Below are 27,638 nucleotides of genomic sequence, written 5' to 3'. Positions count from 1 at the left end.
CCTGGGAGTGCCGCACTTCCTCTTGGCAAGTTCCTTCATGATTCTTCTGATGGGTAGATAATGGTTTTGCAGTAGAAGGTACATTGGATATTTTTTTCCCCTGTATTGTCATGTCCACAGCAGCTCTCTGTGACAACCCCGTCACATTGATGACAGCTGCAGGACTTCCTGGAAAATGGCACCTTGGATGGGTAGGGAGATTGAAGTGAAATGAGGGAAATGGACAAAATTGGCTCCACCTTGCGCCTGTAGCAATGGAAAGCTTGGTGGAAGAAACAGGGCAGGACAAGAATATTGATGGCACAGGTGGATGGTAAGAATATTTAGTTCAGTTTCCCTTTTCACAGCAACCCCCACCCATCCCATGCTGGGTGGATTTTTTCCATGGGAGACCTGTGACTATTGAAAATGCTTTGGGGGGTGGGTTGTAGAGGGAAAAGTGGGGCCATGCAGCATGGAGGAGATGAGCACGTCACATTTTAAATGAACAGGTGGTAGACAGAAGCACATCATACTCGCTGCTGCTTTGTTTGGAGAACAGGATCTGGCAACTAAGGATGTTGAGAACTTCATGGCAAACATGTTTGCTACAAGCATACTGTTTTAATGAGTCAAGCCAGAGCTGCTTTCACACCAAGGGTTTCCAGCACTTCAGCCACCCAAGTGGTGTGTTTTTCCAGGTTTCCACATGACGTCATCCTCATTTGTGCACAGACCGTTAACAGCCTGTTCCTTCCACACACAAAAACTGCTTTATTTTAAACCTGTAAAAAAAAAAGGTGTTTCTTGGGCAAGATGCTAAGAGGAACAGCAGGTTCTTGTGTCTAAAGGGGAACCGTCATAATTGCAGGATTTTGGCTAAGTACTAGTCAGTTACTCTTTTCTTTCTTTGGTGACCACAATGGGCAAGTCTTCCTTGCAGGAATTAGCATGACAGAAGAGAATTACCTGCCTTTTTGGACTTGGGTGGGGATGGCTGGAGGCTGTGCAAATATGAGGAGGTTTTGTTTTTCTTAAAAAAAGAGCAAAGTTACTACCCATACCTCAGCCTGCCTTTTTAAAAAGGGGTTTAAAAGGTATTGCATTACTTCCATGCTGGTCTTCCCTGCTTCTCAAAATAAAAAATAAAATAACACAGGATGGGTGGCTAATCCTGAGGGTCACATGAGAACACAGTACAGGGAGCTTTAATGCGCATCAGGTGTGAAAAGGAAACCAAGGCTAGAAATCATAAGAAAACTTACCCTGTGCTGTCTGGAATCTCCGTTACAATGATAATTTCACACTGAATTGCATAAGCAACCAGGCTATCATGGAAAACCACCCTGGTGTGGAAGCAGCCCAGATTGTCTCACCTTGTTTCCTTCTGACTCAGAGTGGGCTGAAGAGCTTTGTGGCTGTGCAGTAAAAATCTATGCCTTTGAAACTCAGAGATAGAAAGATATACTACTGCAATGTATTGTACTTTGAACTATCTCAGTGAGTGTTGGGGATGTGCAACTGGCGCATAATACAGTAGTAAGATACTTGCAGGAAGGAGTGCCATTGAGTTGATTTTAAAACAATTGCAGGTGGTTGCAAAATAGCTTCTAGGCACAATTAAAAATGCTGGTTCTATTTAGATAGATTTTAAAGAATGTTTGGGGTTACATGTTTTGCATTTTTGGGTCGATTTTAAGGCCAACCGGAGTTTTCTTAGGTGCTTTTATTGGGCTGTTAAATTCAATGTATACAGTATGAAGATGATTTGAAACTTACTGGGATTGTGGTTAATTAATCTATATATAAATGGTTAGATTTGTCTAAGAGAACTTGCTACCTACAGTTTGTATAGTCCCTATAAATATGTATGGAACAGTATATTAAAATATTAAAATAATACAACTTGAATGTGTGATGAATAGTTGATTAATTTATCCAAAATTAATAGAGCTTAGAATTAATTTACTTCTCACACAAAGCAGTCAGTTAGTTTAATGTTGCTGTTAACATAAGAAATATGTATACATAAATGCATCCCAGGAGCTTATGCAGAGCACAGAACAAGTAGCTAAATTATGTTTTAAATAATTCCAAATGATTTTTTTGTGTGTTTACACTGTATTTACACTTCTAATCCAGTATTAATCATAGCTCCAGTGATGAATTTTATGTTGTAGTATACTGAGTTAATTTTGTCAGTATTCTTCTTTATGTACAAGAAAAGATACTGTGAAAATTTGGTTAGACGTTGTTGATTAATATACTAAGCTCTTGGTATTCATCACATAAGTTTTTCATTTCTTCTAGAGTAAAAGTATTGGTTCCAGCAGTGATTCAAGGGTTGCTGCCTTTTCAAAAAAACACAAGCAAGAGACATGGCCTTTTCTCCCTGGTGGGGCCCTGGCAGCCCCTCGCTTTGTTGCCCACCTGCCCAGCTTCTTCTTCCCTTTCCTCCCCACAGCTGATGAGCAATGAAACTGTCAACCCACAATGGCAAAGCGAGGGATTGGGTTGGTTGTCTGGACAGTGTTGGGGCTCTCTCTCTCCTCTCTCTTCTTGTTGGTGCTCTCTCTCTCCTCTCCTCCTTATGGTAATGGGAAGGCTATGTTTGCCTTCAGCGGGATCCTCATGTAGCCAGATCTGGCTGGCTACGTGGTTGCCATGATACCACATGCATTACATGATCCCTGATGGACTGAGATCACAAAGTGAAGAAGCTTATCAAGCAACAAAGTTGACAAAACAACCGGCTAAGAAAAGAATTGCTGCAAATAGTTCCAAGAGTAGAAGGTAGAACATTTTCAGGAATACATCAGCCCCCACCTTAGAAATAACAACTGTCCTGAAAACCTCCAGACTAACAAAGACTACAGTCCACAATAGCCATGCAGATTAACCTTGGATTCCACATGTTAACAGATCACTTCAGGATACAGTGGTTCCACATTAACATACCACACCCTCATTAGCACATTATCTTGATACTTACAGGACAATGATTTGCACATTACCTTTACTACTTTGCAGGACAATGACTCAGTTCAAACCCAACCCCTCTTCTGACTATATATTACTCTTCCTACACACTTGACACTGAGAGACACTCTGAAGATGCCTGCCACAGCTGTGGGCGAAACGTCAGGAAAGAAAATACCAAGACCACAGTTACACAGCCCGGATAACCTACAAGAACCAATGAAAGCCTTCGACAATCACTAAATGAGCTTTCATAATGTGAAGTAGTTGATATGGAATACAACCACCATATATGGGAGGAAAGGTAAATGGAAATTTTTCTCTTCCAATAGAACGACTGAAAGCTGCAAGGAATAGTATTCAGAAAGCAAGCTGTAAACAATTACAAAATAAGATCTTAAATGAGGATTGGTCCTTAGTGTTTAAGGACGCAATCGTAAATGTTCACCTTGCTTCTTCCAGATACCCTTTAACAGAACTGCCAGACTATTTTTTCTGGTTAGAAATCCAAAATTTAGATGAGCTTTCTTATTGATGAGATGTTATGCCTTAGACTCAGCCGAGACACAAGGGCGATACAATAAAAATGATCACAAAAGAACACAAATGCCCATTTTGTCCGGATCAAGTAGACTCCCTAGCCCACATTGTTTTATCATGTCCACAAAATAATACTGCACAAAACAAATATATCACTCCCTGGAAAAAACAGCTAAAGATACTTTCTGAGAAGCGGATACTGTATTATCTGCTGTCAAATAGATCGGTCAATTGTGTGAAAGATGTGGCAACTTTTCTCTCTATAGTGTCAAGGAAAAATTAAACATTTCCCCCTTCTTTAAAGTATGAAATGGTAGCTGAATAGCCAATGCCTGTTAAATCTAGGGAAAGGAAATGCAATATCCAGCTGTATGCTGACCACTGAGTTGAAAGATATCTTCCTATGTATCTCTGAATAACAGATAGTCAAGGGGTATAGGGGAAGATAGAAGTTTAGCAGCAGGGCCTGAACTCCAAAAGTTTGAGCAATACTGACATCAATTAGTTACAATGCACTCAGCAATAAAGGTAAATATTACATTTCTGTTGCTAACAGTAATGCAGTTAAACATGTTCAAATTAGCCCAGAACCTCATTTGTAGCATTCTACAATGAAAACAAAAGTAATGACTACAGGAGAATTACACAACTTTAAGGTTGACAATGAGGAAATTGAAATTGTTCAAGACTTTCTATTCCTTGGCTCCACCATCAACCAAAAGGGAGACTGCAGCCAAGAAATCAGAAGGAGACTGAGACTGGAAAGGGCAGCCATGAAGGAGCTAGAAAAGATTCTGAAGTGTAAGGATGTGTCACTGGCCACCAAGATTAGATTAATTCATGCCATTGTATTCCCTATTACTATGTATGGATGTGAAAGCTGGACACTGAAGTAAGCTGATAGGAAGAAAATAGATTCCTCTGAAATGTGGTGTTGGAGGAGAGTGTTCCGGATACCGTGGACTGCCAAAAAACAGTGGGTTCTAGATCAAATCAAGCCTGAACTGACCCTAGAAGCTAAAATGACTAAACTGAGGCTATCATATTTTGGTCACATCATGAGACGACAAGAGTCACTGGAAAAGACAGTCATGCTAGGAAACGTTGAGGGCAGCAGGAAAAGAGGAAGACCCAACAAGAGATGGATGGATTCAATAAAGGAAGCCACAGCCCTCGATTTGCAAGATCTGAGCAAGGCTGTCAAAGATAGGACATTTTGGAGGACTTTCATTCATAGGGTCGCCATGAGTCGGATGCGACTTGACCGCACTTACACACACACACACACACACACACACACAGATGACTCCCCTGTGCTGGCCCCACCCTCTGCCTCCACATGATTGCCTAGTCATCTGCAAATTATGACTGCGGAGGAAGTGGCCATGCGCACACCCCTCCCCGTGATCAGCAACGTTATGCATTGCTAATCACAGTGAGGGAGTGTATGCGCAGCCACTTCTGTGTAGTCCCACTCTGCAGATGACCAGGCAGTTGTGTGGAGGCAGGGGCAGGGCCAGCATGCTTGTGCCTGCTCTCCCTCACCACATGGTACGTCAGCTTGCAGGGGTGCCATCTGTAACAGGTTTATATAGTTTGGTCATGTTGAGTCACTATATGCATATCAAGACTTATAAATGAAGATTACTCAGTAACAACTTGTCGATAAATAATTTTTAAAAGCACTGTAAAGGAGAATTGTATGATCAACAAAACAGAGGGAAATGGACAAAACCCATCTTCTTGACCCAAAGAAAATACAGATTCTGACATATACAAGTCAGAAGGGCAGCCATGTGGATCTTTGAGTATTTGGCTCACATACTAGTTTTTCAACATTTTCCTGTTCCCATACATGTCACTCATTATCCATATAATTTGGCCATATCCCTTTTCCAACCTCACACAATCTGTGTGAGCGTACGATTGGCTTCTACCATGGGAAAAATGCGTACCAATGGAAGTTATCATGCTTACTACTTGTGATATCGTCATCCATGCCTTTTCCGTTTGAATGGAGATGGGGAAATCACTACAAAACTCCAAGGTGTCTCCATTTAAACAATAATTTTGCTCTTTTACTGCTTTCAAAAGCATATAATAAGATTCAAAGAAAATTTGCCATTTCATATATAAACAATAATGAGCTCGGAAAGTCAGCGTACTCCTGAATGAAAGATAAGAATGTATTTAATTTGGGTACCCAACTTGTGATAAAGGGAAGGTATAATTTGTGTTAGTTTTCACATAATAAAGCTACCAAAGAAGATTATAACCAGTATAGAAAATTAGTATAGATAATCAGTGTACATGTATTTTTAGGTTGGCAAGGCCTAGCAGATATGGCCAAATATCTGTAGTTATAATTCTTAGAGGTTTTTAGGTGCTTTAAATTATATAGATGGAATTAAAAATAATTTTTATTCAAAAATCTCATGGTATAGAAGAAATTAAATCTGCAGCGGTTTAACTAATTACAAGAATGGCTCTTTGCAAATTTCTTTAGTTACTGTTCAGAATAAATAGAAGGGCAAAAGTAAAATAATATTACGAAAATAAGGGTCCAAGTTAAAATATAGCAGCAGCTTCATTGAAGTATTGTTTCTGTTTGGACATGTAAAAATAAATAAATCAGAGGCTATTGTCGAAGGCTTTCACGGTCAGAGTTCATTGGTTCTTGTAGGTTATCCGGGCTGTGTAACTGTGGTCTTGGAATTTTCTTTCCTGACGTTTCGCCAGCAGCTGTCCTTCAGTGTTACTACTCTGAAGAGACACTGTCCTTCAGTGTTACTACTCTGAAGCTGCCTGCCACAGTTGCTGGCGAAACGTCAGGAAAGAAAATTCCAAGACCACGGTTACACAGCCCGGATAACCTACAAGAACCAAATCAGAGGCTATTAACATTGCACAGCTCTTCATTAGGGTTGGCCCAGTTCTCTCTCCTTGGTTTCCACTCGCACAAAGACTTCTCCAACCATGGATTGCACCATTATTTTGATAATGGAATTGTCATGAGAAAATGTGCAAAATCACAATGACCTTATAATTTCAAGATATATCAGCGCTGGCTGTAATTTTTTTTTTTTTTTTTTTTACTGCAGAAGAATGTTTGTGTTACTTAAAGTTACCAGAGAGAAGTTATTTTGTTTGGTTCCCCCCACCCCATGCAGTCTTTCGTCATCCCTCTTTCTTTGATAATATTCATTCCTGCACTCACCTTAAGGCACTAAGAAGGGAGATATTTTGAGAAACGCTGTTGATGTCCCCTCATGGCCCCTAGCAGAGTTAATCCAACTGCCCTGCTGTGCTCAGAGAGCCTGTTCTCTCCCACCCACAGTGTTTCCTCCTCACAGATTAAGAGTCAAAGAACAGCAGGATGCCAGGCTGGGATCTGCTGTGCTAACTGGCATTGGCACTCATTGTCTTTCAAGAAAATAACTGTATCCAGTTAGATGGGATTTCTGAGAACACTTTTTTGATTCTTTAGGCTATATTTGAGAAAACCTGCTTACACTAGTTCCAAATTCACAAATACACTTTACAATTTTAATTTGTATTCATTGTACTGCTGTTGTGGTTCAAAGTGCTGTTGTTATTTTTTAGAAAGTTGAATAACCTTTATGCACTGGAATGGCATTCAATAAAGACAGCCATTGCTGTAAGCCCCTCTTGCTGCCTGTCGGCTGTTGAGCAGGGAGGGGTGGGGGAAGAGGCCCGCAGCTCCCGGTGGCAGAGCATGCACGCAGGAGCCGATCGGGCTTCAGGGGGGCCTTTTGTAGACTCTGGGGGGAAGGGCATGGAGCCTGGGGCCCGGTCACGCGGGGCTCCGTGCGCCGCCGGGTGTATGTGTGGGCAGGGGAGGCGGGGAGGCTGGGGCCTGGTCAGTGTGCGCGGGTGTGTGTGTGGGGGAGAGCATGCACGCAGGAGCCGATCGGGCTTCAGGGGGCCTTTTGTGGGCTCTGGGGTGGGGAGGGCATAGAGCCTGGGGCCAGATCGCGTGGGGCCGCCGGGTGGAGGAGGACCAGGGGAGCCCTCCAGGCCTTCTCTGCGTGGCCTCCCCTGGGGTTGCCAACCTCCAGGTGGTGGCCGGAGACCTGGCAACCCTAGCCTCTCCCCACCACCACCAGGAGATCTACACCTGGTGTGGCCCCCGAATGATGTTATAAATGTGCAAATGGCCCTTGGCAGGAAAAAGGTTCCCCACCCCTGGCCTAAGGTCATAGAATCAGCATTGCTGACAGATGGCCGTCCAGCCTCTGCTTAAAAACCTCCAGGGAAGGAGAGCTTACCACCTCCCGAAGGAGCCTGTTCCACTGAGGAACTGCTCTAACTGTTAGCAAATTCTCCCTAATGTCTAGACGGAAACTCTTTTGATTTAATTTCAACCTGTTGGTTCTGGTCCGACCTGGGGCAACAGAAAAATACATGTCCATGTTATCATTTTTTAAATTTTAATGGCTTAGCCATATTTATTTTTCAAAATAATGAAACCGATTACATTGTGTAATGGATACCAGGTTTCAGCCTGGGGCAAATGCTTATGAGTGAAATACATATTTAGGAAGACACATCTGAATGCCAGCAATACAGCTATAATTCTGAGTTTTAACCTCTCTCTTTTTTCTTAGCTAAGAATGACCTATGCTTCTGCTGCTGGCTTCCACTCTGTCAGACCTTGTTGTGACCTGAATGCAATGTCCCAGCACTTTATATAGGTGTTAATCCATACGACTGTAAATATTTTTTTATGTTACGGTTCTAAAGAACCCATATTTTATGGTCACAAACCTATATGAATTTAGTGTTGCAATAAACACTTGGAAATCACCATAGTTTAGTTTGTTAGTGACTCTGCTTTGCCAGACTCTACAGGACACAATATGTATATGTAAAGATCTTTCCAATCTGGAAACTAACATGTAGGGATAAAGATACAATGGCTTGGATCAAGAGAACCATGGTTAAGTAGACTCTGCTTCTAAAACAGATATGTACTACTACAGCCTTGTATATCCACTGAGACGTTTCTGCTGAGAATTGGGGGTCCTTAGGGAATGATGTAGAGAGCAGAAATCAATTGAGAAAAAGTAACTTTCCTCTTGCACAAGTGTACGTGTTCAGTTCAGGATGAACTGAAACATACTTACTGCACTCTACACACATCACTGATCTATCTTTAGAGCAAGGAAAACTATCCCATATATATATATTTGGCTATCATATTCAAGATATATTGTTAAGAAGTGATAAGTTGTTGTTGGAACGGAAATAATTCCAGTTTTAGTTACTTAAAGGTTATGCCCCACTTTTCTGCGATTTGTTCTAAAGATGGCTTATACAGAATACACATGAGACAATTAGGCACCATGCCAAGGGCACTCATGAATGGTTTGATGAGGAATGCAGAGCACTAAAAAAATCATTAGAGATAAATACAGAGACAATAGGTGTTCTGCCTCTAACGTAGTAAGGCATGAGATCAATCAGCTAAGACAAAAGTATAAACAGCTAATAAGATATAAAAAGAGAAAGGTTGTGTTAGCAAGCTGGGGGAGAATTGCAGATGCTCTTAAAAGCAATAATCACAATTCTGGAAACTAGTCTCTGATCCAACAAGAAAATCTACCCCTTATACTGCAATCCCACATAAAATCTGGGAATCACATTGTAAATCACTATATCTTTCCATAGACCCTGAGACATCATTAAGGACAGACCCGACTATGCCAGCCAATTTACCGGAATGGCCACCGGTTTCATCTTCGAAGATTAATTAGAAGATAATCCAGGAAGTAGTTGTGCAGATGAATGGTCCATCTAATCTAGCATTCTGTTTCAAACAGTAATCAACCAGATGCCAGCAGACAGAGCACGGAGGCCAAAGCCTCTCCCTGTTGTCCCTTGTCCCCACCCCCCCGGAAATAGAGGTTCCCTTTATTCATCATGGCTAGCAGCTTTTAATAGATCTATCTTTCCTGAATTTGTCTAATTCCCTCTTAAAGCTGTCTAAATTAGTGGCCATTGCCGTTGGTGTCATCTGCAAACTGATCAATTCACTGCCTACCCCCAATTCTAGATAATTTATGAACAGATTAAAGAGCACTGGTCCCACAACTGATCTCTGTGAAACCCCACTGCTTACATCCTACCATTGAAGACTGGGTTAAGTTTGTTAACATGTGTTCCTGAAATAGGCTGCTAAATTGGCATCCAGCATTTGGACACTGTTCTTCCAAGGAGCAGGCTTTTCTCACTTGAGGCTACATGTCAATTGTTGGCTTCTTCCGAGTAGCAGGGAATATGGGTGAGGAGAGAGTCATGTCACAAAGCCCTCCACCCAGTCCTCCTGCTGTCCCAATATCTACTTGCTGCAGTCTCTATGCATAATCCTTTCTGTATGTACAGTTGCTGTTGTGTGTAAGTAGTGGAATACAAGTATTTTCCAGCTTTGGTACACAAGATTTTTGAGGATACTTATTTGCGTATATCAAAACTGGAAAATTCGTGTGTTGTTTTCACACAAAATGGTAGCTGAATGTATCAGGAGGACTGTGGGTAGCATGTTCTCCTGTTATGCAAAGTTGAGCAACAAAAGAATAATTGAACAGGGCTTGAGGTGAAATTAAAGCTTTGGCATTAAAATCACCTGCAAATTTATGCAGATTAAACTAATTTATTGCAATTAACGTAATAAAAATGTATTTAATTGAGTGATGTCCACATATAATTCACAAAATGGAGACGGGAGAGTGTATACATGTGTGCTTGTTTTGCGAATTTTCCTTGATTTTCTTTAATATGTGGCTCTTGTGGCCTTCTGGGTGTAAAAAGTGGTCAGACTATGCAGTGAGGAAGCAAGGATGGTGGAAAAGGCAGGCAGCCTGAAATAAACCATTTTGTATACAATTAGGAAGAGACTCTTCACTGATTAAAATGGAAATGATGCCAGCCCTCACTGGAACAGTGTGTTTTTCAGTATCAGCAGTCGTTAGACAGATTTGTCACACTACATGTTCTGCAGACACAGACACACACCAAGCCTCCCCCCACACCTGTCAACATGCTAGAATAAATATTGTTAATCTTTAAGGTTTTACTTGGCTCCTATTTAATTTTTCAATAGAATAGAAGCATAGTATTTTATAATACTGTCTCTCTTATTATTCAGCTATGGGAAAAACTCAACATGTGTTTACTGATTTAACTTTCTGACTCTAATTGCTTTATCTCTCAATAGAAATATAATATAGTGGTGGTACAGGTGTCTTCGTAATGCAGTAAATTTTTATTTATGCAAACATTCTATAGCAATGCAATGATGGAATCTAGATGATGTATCCGAGACCAGTTGCAAAATTATATCTAATTAACACACACTAAGAACTGGTAGTGCAATATAATACTTGGTGTGTGAGTACTCATGCGTGCATGTGAATATCAGATGTCTTCTCTATGTAATGATTTATTTTCATAATTCAAATTAATATTCTTGACAGTGACAATGAGCTCTGAAATAAAAAAAATAAGGCAAACGCACATAAAATACTATGGGTTAAAATTTTGTTGGCTGCTTAGATACCACATGTCATTGTGGGATTTCTACTCTTCTGCTCTACCCACCCCATATCTATGACCTTGAGCCAGTCATACCCTCTCAGCCTAACCTACCTCACAGGGTTGTTGTGAGGATAAAATGCAGGAAAGGAGAATGATGTAATCCACGTTGGGTCCCCAATGAGGAGAAAGGTGGGGTATTAATGAATGAAGGAATTAAATAAATATTTACATAGCTCCATCTCTCTTTCAGAGAGGGGAGGAGTATTAGTGAATGGTCCCTAGTTGGCCTCAAGTCAGTACAGAAGAAATTATAGATCTAATTGCCACCTTAAAAACGGGTAGAGCCCCAGGCCCTGATGGGCTCTCAGCCGACCTTTTTAAAAACTTGGTGGGCTCCACCTCTAGCCAATCTATTCACGCTCATTGACCAATTTGGCATTCTCCCTGATTCATGGTTAAATTCAATCATAATTCCAATCTATAAAAAAGGTGATCCAAATTTACCGGAAAATTTCCACCCAATTAGTCTGCTGTCAGTTCTAGGCAAACTATATGCAAAACATCTTGAAAGCCGTATTTTAAAATGGGTTAGCTCCAACTCTATCATTGGCCCTGAACAAATCGGCTTTTCTAAAAATAAATCAACGGTAGACCATTGCCTCACCTTATCAGTGATTGCTGAAAAATACACAAAAATAGGTACAAAAAAACTTTTTGCTGCCTTTATTGACTTAAAAAGCACATTTGATTCAATATCTAGAGAGATCCTGTGGACCAAATTATCAAAATTAGGCATAGATTTACGTCTCTTATTTCTGTTGAAGAAATTGCATACGTCCACTACGTGCCAAATCAGATACTCTCAAAATGGCAGTTTAACTGATAAGATCCCAGTTCAAAAAGGTGTCAAACAAGGCTGCATCCTTGCTGCCATCCTTTTGAATCTTTTCCTAGCTGATCTAGCTCAATTTTTAGAACCAATTGATGGTCACCCTCCTAAATTAGGGGGCCTTCCAGTCCCTCTTCTCAATGCTGATGATACCGTCATCTTATCTTTCAGCAAAGTGGGTCTTCAAAGGTATTTGGACTCCTTTAACAATTACTGTCAATTGAACCATCTTTCTATAAACTATCTCAAATCAAAAGTTCTTGTATTTTCTAAGAAATTGACTTCTTATAGATGACGAATTGGGAATACCAATATTGAGCAAGTCAGAAGCTATAAATACTTGGGTGTGTTATTTAACTATAACCTCAGTTGGTGCACAGAAGTAAAACCATAAAATCAGCAAAGATTTCTTTGACACAACTTATACAATTTTATTTTAACAAAGGAAACCAGTATGTTCCGGCGGGAATTAGAATTTTGAATCTTAAAATACTACCCCAAGTATTTTTTAGCATTCCCATATGGCTTTCCTCTTTTAATCTAGAAGTAGAAAACCTTCAGGCATCCTTTCTTAGACAGATTATGGGAATCCCTAAATGCGTGTCTTATTTTACGATCTGTCTTGAAACAGGTCAAAGTCTGATCGAGACTAAAGCCTGGACCTTAGTTATTAGATACTGGCTCAAGCTTTGGTTCAGTGATGTGCCTGGCTCCCTACTAAGCAAAGTAAAAAATGAATAACACAACTTGTCCTGAGATGCATTAATCAGACATAGAATAAATCAAATTGGAATCTCCCTTGACGACCTATCCTTGGCAGAAGAAACTTATATATTCAAATATATTAAGCAGAGATTCACAGATATTGAATTCCAAAGGTTCCTACCAGCTCAACCATATATCTGTTCGCCTGCCATGCTTGGTTTAACTAACTGTATAGGTAAAATTGCTAACTATCTTTCTTCCTTGGATGATCCCACACAACGTAGAGCTTTTTTATTAGCTAGAGTAAACGCTTTCCCATCTAAGATGCTTTCCGGCAGATATTCAAAAATCCCAAGGCATGAACGTTTATGCTCGTGTAATCTTAATTCAATCGATACTATTGATCACATAATTTTAGATTGTCCTTTTTATGAATGTACCCGCGAAAAACTATTGTCTGCTTTATTAGCTACCAAAAGATCTTTGAACAACAAACTGAAATGTCAGTTTATCTTGAATGACTCGATCCCTGAAATAACGGCGATGGTAGCTCAATTTCTTGCTGAGGTGCTGAAGATTAAAACTGTTTTTAACTAGTATATTTTGTAAATCATGATTTATAGGGATAGTTACTAATCCCTTATTTAAAGGGTGCTGTACTTATATCCTGCTTCGATCATTGGCTAAAGTATGTAATTATGCCAGTAAAGGTATGTGTATGTGTATTAGTGAATGGTTTATACAACCAGTGTTGTGTAAAAAAAAGAACCATTTGTTTCTTTGTCATTGTTCCACATGAGCCAAAAGAGAGTCGTAGGTTCAGTGCAGACCTTGCCAAAATGCTTATCTGAACAGAACAGTTTTCAGGCAATGGGTCCCTATGCAAGAAATGCCCATCCCTCACTAACCACAATGACAGTGCAATCCTAAACATAGTTCCACCTTCTAAGGCCACTGACTTAGCTGGACTTAGAAAAGTGTACCTCTGTTTGAGATTGTATGTGAATCTCCCAAGAATCTGAACTTCTCTGGAGGAAACAGTGCTTGTGGGGCAGCCTCAGCAAACACTGTCTGCACTTTAAATAGAGTGTACTTTGTGTACTTCTGTTTCATGCCCTCCCATTTCAACCCTAAATTAGTGTTGCCAACTCCCAAGTTTGAAAATACCTGGAAGTTTGAGGGTAGAGCCTGGGAGAGTGGGGTTTAGGGAGGCGAGGGACCTTGGTAGGGTATCATGCCATGCAGTTCACCTTCCAAAGTAGCCATTTTGTCCAGGAGAAGTGGAATAAATGTTTTAAATAAATAAGTGATTCATGTAGTCTGGAGATCATTTGTAATTCCAGGAGATCTCCAGCCCCCACCTGGAAGTTGGCAACCCTACGTAAAAATGCAAAACAGGAGGCTTGTAGTGTGTCTTGGTCCTTTTTAGTGTTTTGTAATTCTCTGTGTACTCTGTCGGTTGGTTGCTCTCTCTCCTCGCTTCTCTGCCCTTCGGACTGCAAATCTCACCTGCTTGCCTTTTATGTGTACTACCTCTTACTTCTTTGGATTCCTTCTGGCATTCTTTCTAGCTGGATTGTCCACAAACAAACGCTCTGTGATGATTGTTATATACCTTTCCACATAGTATATCTCTACGCTCCAGCCTCAAGGATATTCCACTGATTAATAGTCATGGGTGCTTTTTGTAGCAGGTTCTTGGGTTGTTGGTTATTTATAATGGATTTGGTTGTTTGTAAGCTGCCTTTTGTTTTTCAGGTTTTAAAAATCAGTTTGCTTGGCCACAGAAAACGCATATTGGCCTCGCTGGGGGACAGGCTTCACGAAGATCCGCCTCAGAAACCACCCCGGGCTATAACCCTCAGGGTAAGTTCCAGTAAACCGCATATATTGTTAAAGGCCTATAAAATACTTCAGCACAGAGTATTATTATTTAGTAACTACTCATCCAGACTGATAGCTCTCGCCTGAATTTGTTGCATTTTGTCAGCAGGGTTTGCTTTGAGGATTTCTTAAACAAACAATGCTGTGATAAATTACATCAACATGTATACCTAATTTGAGTATATAATGCAGTTTAGTTCAATGTTACTGAATTAGGATATCTACCCATATTTTCTGCTCACAGGTCTAACAATTGTTTTACAGTTGCTAGTTCTTCTAATTCCCCTCTCCATTTGTTCCACGTGTTCCTTTTTCTAACTGGAACATACTCAAGAATTCACCACAAAATGCTCATATTTTATCCTCATTCTAGTATTTTAATGTTGTCCTTTACCACTATAATTGCAATTGTACCTGGGAATAAACCCATTCACATCAGTCGTACTTACTTCTGAGCCAGTATGCATATGTTTGAGCTGTATGTTTTCTAAAGACATTTCCTTAGAAGTTTGTATGGCAATTTGGAAAAATAGAGATTTGATTGTCATGTATGATAAGGCAAGGCTTGGGTCAGACATCATAGCAAACCAGGGTTTGCTGCTGCAGTGAACAAGCCTGGAAAACCATTGAGCTGATGCACTCCCTCCTCCCCTTTGCCCTCGCCTGCAACTAGATAATTAGAGGTTGTCAGTTTTACAGCAAACTATAACTTGCCATTTTGCCTGAACCTTCTAACTATGGCATGCCAGGGATTCCCAACCTTTTTGAGCATGTGGGCACATTTAGAATTCTGACACAGCATGGTGGGTACAGCAACAAAATGGCACCCACAGGAGGCGGAGCCAACCACAAAACCATCACCACAGCTTAACTTCAGTAACACAGTGTAGATCCTTGTGATATGGTGGCAGCTGCTGCCAAAGCAACATTTTAAAAAATCTGCACAGCCAATCAGAAGCTTTGCTGGAGAAAAGCTCTACCTGGCCCCACCCACTTCCTAAAAACACTTGCTGGGCACCAGAAAAGGTGTCTGCAGGCTCCATGTTGGGGAGCCTTGGCTTATGCTTTCCCTGCAAACCAAATTGAGTGGGAAAACACTGTTGGAATCCTGTGGGCAGGGATAGTGCAAGCCACAGCTTTCTAGTCTGTATGTAGTAACAATCTGCAGTTTGCTGTGAAAACAGAAATCGTTACCTAGCTGGCTGCATGCAACGGGACATAAGAATGCACTACTGAAGATTCCTCATCCATATGGCAGCAAATCATGGTTTGCTGTTACATCTAAACTGAATCAAAATATATTTTAGTATGAACTGGACTTTTCCAAATGGGTAGGGCATTATGGAATGCAAGCTGCTGTCTTGTTTCTTTAAAAACCACCTTCTCACCCTCTTTGAAAAAAATGTTGCTTTTTAAAATGTCATGGCCATTTGTACTCTTGTGGCTGATGCATCACACATACTGGCTTCTGGGAGAGAAGCTGATTTCAGCTCCTTGAAAAATTCCATTAGTAAAAGTGTCACTGAGCTTGTGGCATTTTGCCTTCAAGAATTGCTCAAAACCAGGATATTTTTAGCTGTTGTCTCCTGGCAGTGTGTATGTAAGAGTGATAGCATAGAAAACAGACAACAGAGAATTGTAGCAGGTTGTGTTCATAGCAAAAGAACTCTACAAACTGAGGTCTGCTTCCACTTCTGTTTGGGTTGCCAACCTCCAGGAGGAAGCTTGTGGAATTACAAATGATCTCCAGACTACATAAATCACTTATCATTTGGATTCCACATGTTAACAGATCACTTCAGGATACAATGGTTCCACATTAACATACCACACCCTAATTAGCAAAATACCTTGATACTTACAGGACAATGATCAGCACATTACCTTTGATACTTTTGCAGGACAATAACTCAGCTCAAACCCAATCCCCTTCTGACTATATACATTACACTTCCAACACACTTTGACACTGAGAGACACTGTCCTTAAGTGTTACTCCTCTGAAGATGCCTGCCACAGCTGCTGGCGAAACGTCAGGAAAGAAAATATCAAGAACACAGTCACACAGCCCGGATAACCTACAAGAACCACTTATTTATTTAAAACATGTATTCCACTTCTCCTGGACAAAATGGCTGCTTTGGAAGGTGGACTGCATGACGTTATACCCTACCAAGGCCCCTCGCCTCCCTTAACCCCACTTTCCCAGGCTCCACCATCAAATTTTCAGCTATTTCTGAACTCGGAGTTGGCAACTCTAACTTCTGTGAGGTTGGGTACTCAGCCGTGACTTGTGAGTACAACTCTCAGAGTGAAATTGAGAATGGAAGAGAATAATTGGGAATCATATTACTATTCTGTGAAAGAATAAAATGACCTTGGAAGATTAAGAATGTGGAAGAATAAAATGATCTTTTTGGGGATACAATTCATTGCTAGGGAGATTAGATTTGTTTGTTCTAGTTCTCCAGTCCTGCATTCAGACATCATAATACACTTGAATTGATATAGTGTATGTGTGTGTATTGCCATCCTAGTTCTTGGATGGGAGACCACCAAGGAATACCAGGGTCACTATGCAACGGAAGGCAATGGCAAACTACCTCTATTAGTCTCTTGCCTTGAAAATCATACTGGGTTGCCATATGTCGGCTGTGACTTGACAGCATTTCACACACACACACACACACACACACACACACACACACATATATATTGCCATCAAGTTGCAGCTGACTAATGGCAACCCCATGGAGTTTTCAAGGCAAGAGATGTTCAGAGGTGGTTTGCCATTGCCTGCCTCTGTGTAGCGACCCTGGTATTCCTTTTTGGTCTCTCATCCAAATACTAACCAGGAGTGACCCTGCTTAGCTTCCAAGATCTGACAAGATTGGGCTAGCCTGGGCTGTCCAGGTCAGGGCATGGTTTATTACTCCAGTTATCTGTGATATCTCAATGCAGATGGTCCAATAAACCAGAGTGTTTTGGTTGGCAACAAATTAATATTTAAAACTAGTGCTTTCAGCTGGTTTCTTAAAACCACAGTTTATAATAATAGGTGCTTGCTTTGACATTCACAGATTGTAGATAGTTGATTACCCCTGTCCCTTAAAGCTGCCTGTCCACAGAGATGGTAATATAGAGAGAATGTCCTACTTGCTGGGAGGTGGAGAGAGGACAAGAAATAAACTGGGGTTTACAGAAAACCTGGGATTGTTACACATCTGGTAGAAATATTTTACACAATGTCATGTTGTTTGCATGCAGTCTTAGTCAGACTTGAAATAATATAGGAAGTTTAAGTAATATAGGAAGCAATGTTGAGCTTTCTCAGAACTAAGTCCTGTGTTATTTAGTGGGGCTTACTCCCAGGAAAGTGTCCTTAGGATTTCAGCCATGTTGGCTAAGTGCAAGACGTGTTGTAATCTCAGCCTACCATCCATAATGTGGGGAAAATAATACTGACCCGCTTTAAAGGCCATCATGTTTTGGCCATCAACAAGCTGACCAGCAGTAAAACAGAAGGAAAAGGCCAGGGCCAAAACTGATACTGCCAATCATTCTTCTACCCATACACCTAACTGGATACACAGGAAAATGACACATCATGGGGCATTTGAAATCTTCTGTTGACCCTTAAAACTGAAACCAGTCATATATATAATGACAGGAAAGACTGCCTGTAAGAGGCATAGATAAGGTCTGTGATTCAAGCCCTGCAAGTCATTAGTTTCTAGAGAACTCTAGAAGGAGTGCCATGCACAGCTGAGATCTTCCATCATCAGACCCAATCTCTGGCCCATTCATCCTGCTGCATACTCCTTGCTATTCTGTGTGAGGTCCATTGTCCTTCAAGATTAATTTAAATAAATAAATAAGTTAGAGAGTGGAGGGTCCAGGTTGGTGTTTGTGACCTCAGATGGAGTACATGTCAGGGTTCTGAGCAGCACAAGGGTAGCAATATGCTGTTGCAATGTTTGATTTCATCACTGGCTATTTGTGCAAAGCTCTCCTTTGTAAAGTGCCCTTCCTCTAGAATATCCATCGCCAAAGCCCTCTCCCTATGTTCTAAGCATGCACAGCATGAAGACAGAGATATGTAGCCCCATCTGAGATACAGGTGCCATGACGGAGTTTACCTTGTGCTTAGGAAAGCTGTGATTTATTTACTATCATAAACTGTACCATGGCTGTGTAAGCATGAGGGTGGGGGTGGTGTTTCTTACTCTCTTTGACTTCAGTGAGAGTCTTTATACTTATGCTTTTTGGGTGGCTTAGTGGTAGCTCATGCTGGGGACCAAGGCTTTGGGGTCTTAGGATGCTGACTAAATTTGAGTTTCCCCCCAGAATATCCCTGATACTGCCCATTTCTGGCCACTGTGCAGGGGCATAGTACTGATGTGGAATCAGTTCAGCACTACACTACTGTATCTCCCAATATGCCTACATAGCTCTGAGTTATGGTGACATAGAGACTCATTTGCTGTAGTATCTTGAGGATTGTGCTCTTAGTCTCTCATAATACGGAGTTTAGGAAATACTCCTAAATTCTAGACTAAATTCAAAATGTAGAGTTACGTCAGTTTAAGGCATGGGAATAATTTATTCATATTAATGTCCTGCTAGTGATGTAACTCATAACCACCTCTGACAGTGGTTGAGATCCATACTCAACACTCTGGATATGCATTAAAAGAGGTATTCAGGAGGAGGTTGAGTGATTCTCATAATCCTTACAATTTTAGTTCGAATCCAGAAGATTTTTTTAAAAAGTTCATTCTGTTGGGACTTTCCAATTCTGCACAGGAACCGAGCACTGAACATACTCCTCCTCAGTTGTCACCTTCACTCAGCCAAAGCACTTATACTGGTGGCTCACTGGACGTCCAGCATATTATCATGCAGGGGGATGCAAGGAGAAGAAGAAATGACAGCTATTTTGATGATATTCCTCGGTCAAAACTTGAGAGACAGATGGCACAGGTAAGGTTGAAAAGCTTGTTGCTGCTATTCATGGCAGTTAGTTCACTCCTGTTAATAAAAAATAAAGCTTTTAAAATGTTAGCAGTATCCTTCAGAAACTTATGCTGACATTGCTACTGAGTTAGTTTGCATTTCTTTGTTTTTACTCTGAATATTTTATTTCTCTATGACTAAATAATACTACCAAGTTTTGATGACGTAATGGTTTGTTTGTTCAAATGATACCTTGTTGTTGGATGTGCTGCTGTCTTTCTGGTGAGAGGAAGCTTAATGGCAGCTTTTCAGTAGTAACCTTTGATATAGATCAGTTGCTTTCCCCACCACAGATCAGCAGCAAGAACAGATGCCACAATTTACTCCATATATACACAGTGCACGCTCCAAAGCCTCTTTCATGCTGAATGGGTGAGGGGACAGTATCACATGCAGGGTTGGCTGAAACCTCACTCTGTGTGCTTGTAAATGAATGTATATGCTTCTGTTGTATTAACTCTCTTTTTTGACACATAGGTATTGTGAACCTTTAAGAGGAAATTCCATATTAGTCACAAACCTACCATTTTGTTTACCATCTGATGGTGCAGATTCTTTTCTTTTTTAGCTCTTGATAGGAAGACCTGGATAAAACGTACTAAATATATTTGCTACAGAACACAGGGATGTGATTTTCTTTTTTAGCTCTTGATAGGAAGACCTGGATAAAACGTACTAAATATATTTGCTACAGAACACAGGGATGTGATTTTTGTTCACACACAACCACATGCAAATTGGGTGCAAACCTTATAAAAAGGGTTTTCAGTTAATTGTATATTTAGAAACTCTGTGTCAGGGATTGTTAAAAGATTTTTAATGCATCTATTTAGTGACTTTGCTGATCACCATAGTGATACTGTACACACTACCCTAAACCATCTGTAAAAGACTGCTGCAAGCAGTCTTCATTCCATTCATTCAACCAGACATGAGTAAGCCACTGACTACCTTAAATCAAGCATATGCTTCACCAAAAAGATACGCCACGTTTCACTCTAAAGGTCAGCAGAGTTGAGCTTCTATCAGCAAAAATACCGAAGGGGTGATCTGTGTTGTTCTTTGATGGTGCACAGAATGACTGAAGGCCAAGTAATCAGCCATGCTGTAATGCTTCATAATATAAATCAGAAAGCAAACTATGAATTGCACCCAAAAAACAGATGGGAGGTCAGTTCAGTTCATGAAGCATGAATGGTTCACTCCATTGAGCAGGAATTTTGCACTGATAGATAGCCATGAGTAGAGCTGGACTATTTCAGTAGTTCACTCAGGAGGGGAAAAGACAAAGAAAATCAGTCTGTTAAAACCCATATACCAAGCCAAAACCTAACTGCATCCAGGATGAAAAATATGGTTCTGGTTAAAAATCGAAAGACACCTGATAAGTTCTGTTTGTTCAGGAGAACATTTTCTTTGAGCATCAAATTGTTGATCTGTGGTTTTATTCTGCTGAATTAGATTCTTTCCTAACCTATTAGTTGACAGAAAAAGTTGGGGAATCTTCCCTGGTATACAAGACAGTTCCTAGAGGCACTTCAGGAAGCAGCAGAGGAACAACCATTTAATATGAAAGACATTCTGTGAAGGTCACAAAGCTCGAATGTCAGAGTAGGCAATACCCATTTATCGTCATTGAACAGTTTAATGTTGGCACACTACTCCATTGAGTCAGTATTATCCCTTTTTTCTTCTAGTCCCAAATGTCTTGTTTTAGCTGATAATTCCTTTTTCACTTCCTTCTCTCATTCTGCCCTGTGTGAAGTCAGAATGCTCCCCAAAGATATCACACTTGCCTCTATCAAATAGAGATTGTCTCAACGTTTTAAAAAAGAAAATCATTCTCAGATATATGTTATGAGTATTAAATATCCACACACAGAACTGGGACTTTTATTCTTAAAACACTCAGGCAGCATCCTTCAAAGCAGATCCATTGACCTCGGCAGAAAATGGCAATCTGTAGTTTTTATCCCTAAAACGCTTAAATGGCAACCCTTGAATTTTAGAAAATATTATCCCATCAGTTTTCTCAGTTTTAACTTTTTTATTTAAATTTGAACCCTCATCTACTTTTTTTCTGTCATATAACATTATGTAAGCATATCTATAGATGGCTGAACATTGCAAGACTAAACTCTGAAAAAACGGTTACACAGCCCGGATAACCCACAAGAACAGATGAGAATGTATTGGTGGGTCTTAAGATTAAAGTCAAAAAGATTTGCTTCAAAATGTGTCCTTTACTCTGGTGTTCAAAGACATCTGGAAGACTTGGGACTCAGGCCCCAGTTCATCACACATATTCTCAGCTCTATTACACCCGGTATGTAGTTGGAAAGGTACTAAAAATAATAAGATAAGCAGTTGTATGGTGAGAATTCTGCATATCTCAAGCACCAGTCAGGTGATATAGCTCCATCTGCATTTCTTTTCATTCCCTGAAAGCCCCTGCAGCCACTCCCTTTTTCCTGCTGCCTTCTCTCCTTTCCGCTCACCAGCCAATCAACTTTTATCTGTCCCGCCTTCAGTTTTCTCTCATACTCTTCCTCTGGCAGCTTCTTCCCAGGAAAATTCTGGTCCAGGTGCATGGTCCTGGCTTAGCCTGGCCCAGTTGTGTGATAGGGTACCTGCAACCCTATATCTCCTCCCCACACTGTTTCCTCTTTCCATTATCCTAACAGCTTCCATATCCTCATCTTTCCCTGCTTCCTTCCATCCACCAACCTACTTTTTATCTGTTCCCCCAACTGCAGCCGTATTATTTATTTACTTCATTTCTACCTCTTCTTTCTCCACAATAGGGACCAAAGCTGTTTATATCATTCTCCTTTCCTCCACTTTATCCTCACAACGTTAGGCTGAAAGTGTGTGCCTGACCCAAAGTCATCCAGTGAGCTTCCACAGCAAAGTGGGGATTTGAACCTGGGTCTCCCAGTACCTAATCTGAAACTCTAATGACTACACCACATTGACTTTTGTGGGGTGGCTACTGTTGAATAGTAGCAAGTAGCAAGGCCTGGGCGAGTCATGCAAGTCATGTTATAGCAAGTGACCCCCTGATTGCTGCCAGGCATGGCCCCAATGAGACCTCCCTCAAAAGGCAAATCAGCCCTGGAAAGGGCACCTGTTACTAACAGAAACCAAGACTTGAATGCTGGCAATTCTGTTGTGATTGCCTAGCAGTGGCCACTGAAGACGTTCACTTCTTAAAGCTACAGATGCTCCTTTCATCATTTGGGGAGTTAACCCCCAAGGTTTTGGCTTTTTAAAGATTTCATATTTTTCTGCAAACCTGGGGTGTTAGTGCCCCTTTATTTTGAGAAAATATTTTATAATCATTATCACTTTTGTTGATTGTTCAATATTACATTTATTTTTTTGCTATTAAATAGGGGGGAAACTGCCTCACAGAATGTCTTTGCCAAAAGTTAGTACATGGTGTGACTTTTTCACTGGAGTCTTTTATTATGAGCTTTTTAGATAATGTTATTTAGGGGTTACTGAGAATGACTTGGCTTCATTATGAATTATTATTAAATTCAGTGTCAACTTACATCATTGTTGGTATGGCATAAGCTCTTCAGGTCTCCAATGACAACATAGGGTCATGCATTAACAAATTCCCAAGAGAACTGTGAACATTGATTAATATATGCTTAGCAGTTTGCAACCTCACATGTGAGAAAAAGTAAGTTATGATTCTTTTTTCCATACTTCCTGAGGAACTTGCAAAGAAAAACTCACCATCTTTTTTATGGTGACATGTATGTATGCCTCTGCAACTTAAGTGCATGCCTTTCAGAGCAAGAGGTCCTTCATGTGTTATTCTGAACATGCAGAAGAAGAAGCACAATTTACAGTACCTCTTTTGGCTCTTATTTTCTGCAAACCTCCTCTCAGTATGTCAAATATGATTTCCTTGATGCCAGAGGGAACAAGCCAGCAACCTCAGTGTTAGAGCCACTTTCTTCAATGCAGTTGAAAGTTTCCGCTATGCCACATCTCAATTTTTTGCCCACTTAAACTGATGTAGAAACTTGCTAATGAGTAAAATAAGCCCTCAGCATTAATTTAGGCAAAAGAAATAATCTTCAGAATGCTGCTATTTTAGGAATATTTCAAATCTTTTAAAAAGTATTTGTAAAAGTTTGATACCGCTGTTGTAGATAACTTTCCAAAAGACAGCTGGATTCTTTGAGAGGATGCTATTCTGAGCCATGCAAGGTATTTTTTTTTCCTGCCAATATGGCTACTAGGACTTCTATGTATAGTTTCTTAAATGCTTTAGCACTTTTAAGAGGAAAGAGAATGAGTCTTAAGACAAGGAAGAGATTGCATAGGGAACTGTAGATAGGAAGGAAGTTAGTACACTTCTGTTGTGAAATAATTACATATGTGAATGCATATTCATGTTCTCTCAGGCGACACAGATTAACTGGCTGTAGAACTGTGCTGGCAGACTGGCTGCTGTGCCCCATCCTAATTACTTCTTTGCTCTGCTGTAGGGTCTTAGAACTGAGTTGTGGGGACTCAGTTCTAGTCCACTGAGACAAAGGCAGCCTCCATTGCCAGCCGTTAGTTTTAGCAGTGATACAGCTTGTCGGTCAGTGTGATGCATCCAGATTTCACAGAGGAAAACACAGGAGGAGTAGTGATTTTCTTGCAAGAAGCTGTGCCTGTTTGAGTGCAAGCTTTATTTAGACACTGATATTAAATCCCTGCTTCTTGCCTTCTGTGGCTGGCTATGCTCTGCATACTGTGGTTAAGCCATTGATGGATTAATTGCTAGCTACCCCAGAGACTGTAGTTGCATTTCTTGTCAGTTTAAAGCCTTTCATTGTTGCCTGCTCAAGGGACTGTGGGTAGCTACTATATCTGGTGCTTATTTTAGTTGCTTGGCTACTATGAGCTATTATCATGGATTTGCCTGTGGTGTCCAAATAAGGAAATATATACCAGGTACTGTCAGCTCCCATGAATCTGATTTTCTGTTCCTTAGCTGTGGTTGTTTCATTGTGGCCCTTTGTTCACTGGCTTTTTCCCCCGTTTCCAGAAATATAATGTCTGCCTGAATTCTAGCACCTTTTATTCCAAATGACTGTTGGAACAGGATGATGGGCGGTCACTCCATTTTTCTGTTTGTTCTTTATTAATCACTGCAGCCAAGATGGCATTTAAATATATTTTAAAATCCAGTTCCTAAGCTATGTTCTGTTTATTACTGTAGAACTTCTGTCCCATTAAAATAACTGGAGATTGTTGGCATTGGTTTGGGTGGATTGCCTTGAATAGCTTTTCTGTATTATATGCAGACACCAGTGAAATAAGTGCTAGTTTCTCAACAATGATGCTTGTTTGATCATGTTCAGTATTTCTTGATTCCAGTCTCTATAAACATTTGGTGTGTGCGTGTGGGGGGGGGGGAGGAACTTACAGCATGAGAATGTAAATCAAAGGCTAAGATATGATTGAAGGGTACCCACTTTCCTGCTTTTCCATTTTATTTCATAATTGTAAATCTGATTTGATGGTTCTGTCATTCTAATTAGGCCTGGTACCCACTCTGAAATTCTTTCATTGTGGTTTTCGTTCTGCAAGCCCAAATGATATCTTTCCATCATATGCATTAACAAGGTCTCTAATACAGGCTGCCAATTTAAGCTACCTTTTCTTGCAATTCTTGTCATCCCTCCTTCCATTACTTGAAATGCCTGGATTTGGGGGTTTTGTGGTGCTTTAATATTTTCAAGATGAGATGTAGTTTTCTGTTTATATTAGCAGTCGTCTGTCTGTGAGATATGGACCAACCAGAATGCAGGATATCCTTACACAGCAGTCCATCAGGTTCATAATGTAAGATACTTCAATAAATGGCTACGTTGTCACTGTATGGCTGTTCAGTGTGTTGCCTTGGTGTTAATACTTGATACAGGAGCCATGCTTTTCAGACTGCAAAGCAAATGTGTGACATCCAGTGATTTTCAGGATTCTGTGTGTTTTTTTGCATTTCATTTTGCATAGTGTGCAATTAGTGTGTTGGTTTCTGTGTAACTAGATGCAATTTTTTAAAGCTCCAAAGTCTTGTTTACTTTCTTTAAAAAAAAAGAAAAAGAAATTGCCATCTTGATGTCAGTTTCTGTTTTGGATCATTGTCTTTGTTCAATTCCAAAGACAAGAATGCGTGTAAAATGCAGAATTTCTGCAATTTTATTCTGTTTTGTGCCTTCCCTTCCTATAGCCAAGGAGGATCCTCTTTAGTTTCTCTGGGCTGTTTTTTCCCAGTTTTAAAATGCACTGAGTCACTTCAATGTGCATTATATGGGTGGTGTCTTCTATCTCACTTTGACTTCTAAACAATCTGCATTTATTTTTAGATGCAAAAAGTGTCTTGAAAGCAACACCCTCGTCTCTGGAATATCAGCCATAAGAACGCCTTCATGTGTTACTTCAAGTATATATTATTGCTTCCTGATGTGTGTGCAAAATAGACATTATGATATACTTTTTTCACAACACCAATGTTAGTACTTGCATAAGAAAGAAGTAACCCATGAAACAATGCTTAGTTGTAGCTCATCTTTACAACAGAGAGAAGACACATTTTCTTAGATGCAGTGAATCAGCCATGCAGCAAGAACCTGCACGCCTGCTGCTACTAGTCCCTTCTGGATGACCACCTCTAACACTTCTAATAATAATATAATAATATATTATGCATACAGTGCCCACAAGTAAGCATAGCTTTGATCACTTGTGAGGGATAAGGCCTTGCCTCCTGCTTTCCAAGTCTATATCATATGATAGAAGTTGACTATCAAAATTGATGATCCCAAAATGATCATTATCAAACCCAACTGAACCATTTTAATATTAATATTGACAACTGTGAAGACTTTGTGTGTGCCAGTCAGTAGGAAATAAAACATAAAGTTTTGGCTGAATAAAAATGATAGCTTATGATATAACACTAAAGACCATCTGGACAATAAGTGATTTTTAAAAAAAATTAACTTACTTTAGTTGCATTTTCAATCATTGCATGGTTTTCAGTATTTACCATGAAAATGATCCAGCCAAGGTTAAGCACTTTTAAGTTTCATTGATTTTATAGGATTTAAACATATGTTTAAATACCTCCTAAGATATCTTAATTTAACTGATGATGTAATTCTAAGAGCACTTTCCTGGGAGCAAGCCCCATTAAACAGACTCCTGCAGTATTTTGAGTAGACCTGCTTAGGATTGCACAAATAAGTGCTTACTTGCATCTATTTGGAAGGTGATACTTATTTGGCTTCAAGACAGGTATTTGACTATAATTACTTGTTTGCTCTAACTACATTTTTTACTTATTTAACTTTTATATTTAGCTTTGTTTAGATTTTGTAGTACTAGCTACCAAAATAGTAATTTTACAGTTTTGTAAATCTATAACCCAGGTCAAAAGGAATATGGTTTGTTCAAGAGTGTGTTTTTTTCTGCACAGAAGAGACAGGAAGGGCCATTTCACTCCCTTCCCCATGCATCTCCCTGACCTGCTTAGATATTAGCCCACCTGAGTCCAGTGATTCTAGGAATCAACTACTGGGAAGAAAAGAATGTGGGAAAGATCCCTGCTCCTTGCGCGCATGGTCTGCAGGATGCAACCCAGCATCTGTTCAAGTGCTGAACATTTTTCACTTCCTTGTTCTTGAACTGAGAACAGCTACCATGGATGCTTTTGAAAAATGTGAAAAGTAAAAACCTATGTAACCATATTCCATATGGACATATAGCTATTTACCCTCTATTAATTACAAGGATCATGATCTAGCAAGGCAGAACTACATGACTGCTTATAGAGGGCAAAGAATGCTTAATGTTGGATGTAGAATTGGGAATCTTGAGCACACAAAGAGCTCTGAATTGTGGCCATTATTTTGTGGCTGGTTAAACAGTAGGGTGTAGGTCATTTTGACACCTCAGTTTCTGCATTCCTTGCCTATCTTGCGTTTTCTTAAACAGTCATTTTCAGCGCAGTAATGCTCTGCATAAATTTCCATAGGGTATATTTATCTTGCTGAAAGTTATTCACATCAGTTTTAAA

The 27,638-nt window shown here is 40.1% G+C and overlaps 1 protein-coding gene across 12 annotated transcripts in view; it reads left to right on the top strand.

The window, feature by feature from the left end:
• Positions 1-27,638, top strand: part of ANKS1B (ankyrin repeat and sterile alpha motif domain containing 1B) — a 432,983-nt gene that overhangs the window by 385,480 nt on the left and 19,865 nt on the right. For 6 of the 12 annotated variants that reach the window (XM_056845967.1, XM_056845966.1, XM_056845965.1 and 3 more), the window contains 3 exons: positions 14,408-14,515; positions 19,340-19,516; positions 25,331-25,405. In XM_056845967.1, the coding sequence (XP_056701945.1) occupies positions 14,408-14,515; positions 19,340-19,516; positions 25,331-25,405 (360 nt within the window). The remainder of the gene's footprint in view (positions 1-14,407; positions 14,516-19,339; positions 19,517-25,330; positions 25,406-27,638) is intronic. The other 6 variants (XM_056845974.1, XM_056845968.1, XM_056845964.1 and 3 more) reach the window with 2 other exon arrangements.

Source organism: Euleptes europaea, chromosome 3 (genome assembly GCF_029931775.1).
Source record: "Euleptes europaea isolate rEulEur1 chromosome 3, rEulEur1.hap1, whole genome shotgun sequence".
Taxonomy (NCBI): domain Eukaryota; kingdom Metazoa; phylum Chordata; class Lepidosauria; order Squamata; family Sphaerodactylidae; genus Euleptes; species Euleptes europaea.
Note: the sequence above shows the minus strand (reverse complement) of the source record. Positions and strands in the feature narration are given on the sequence as shown.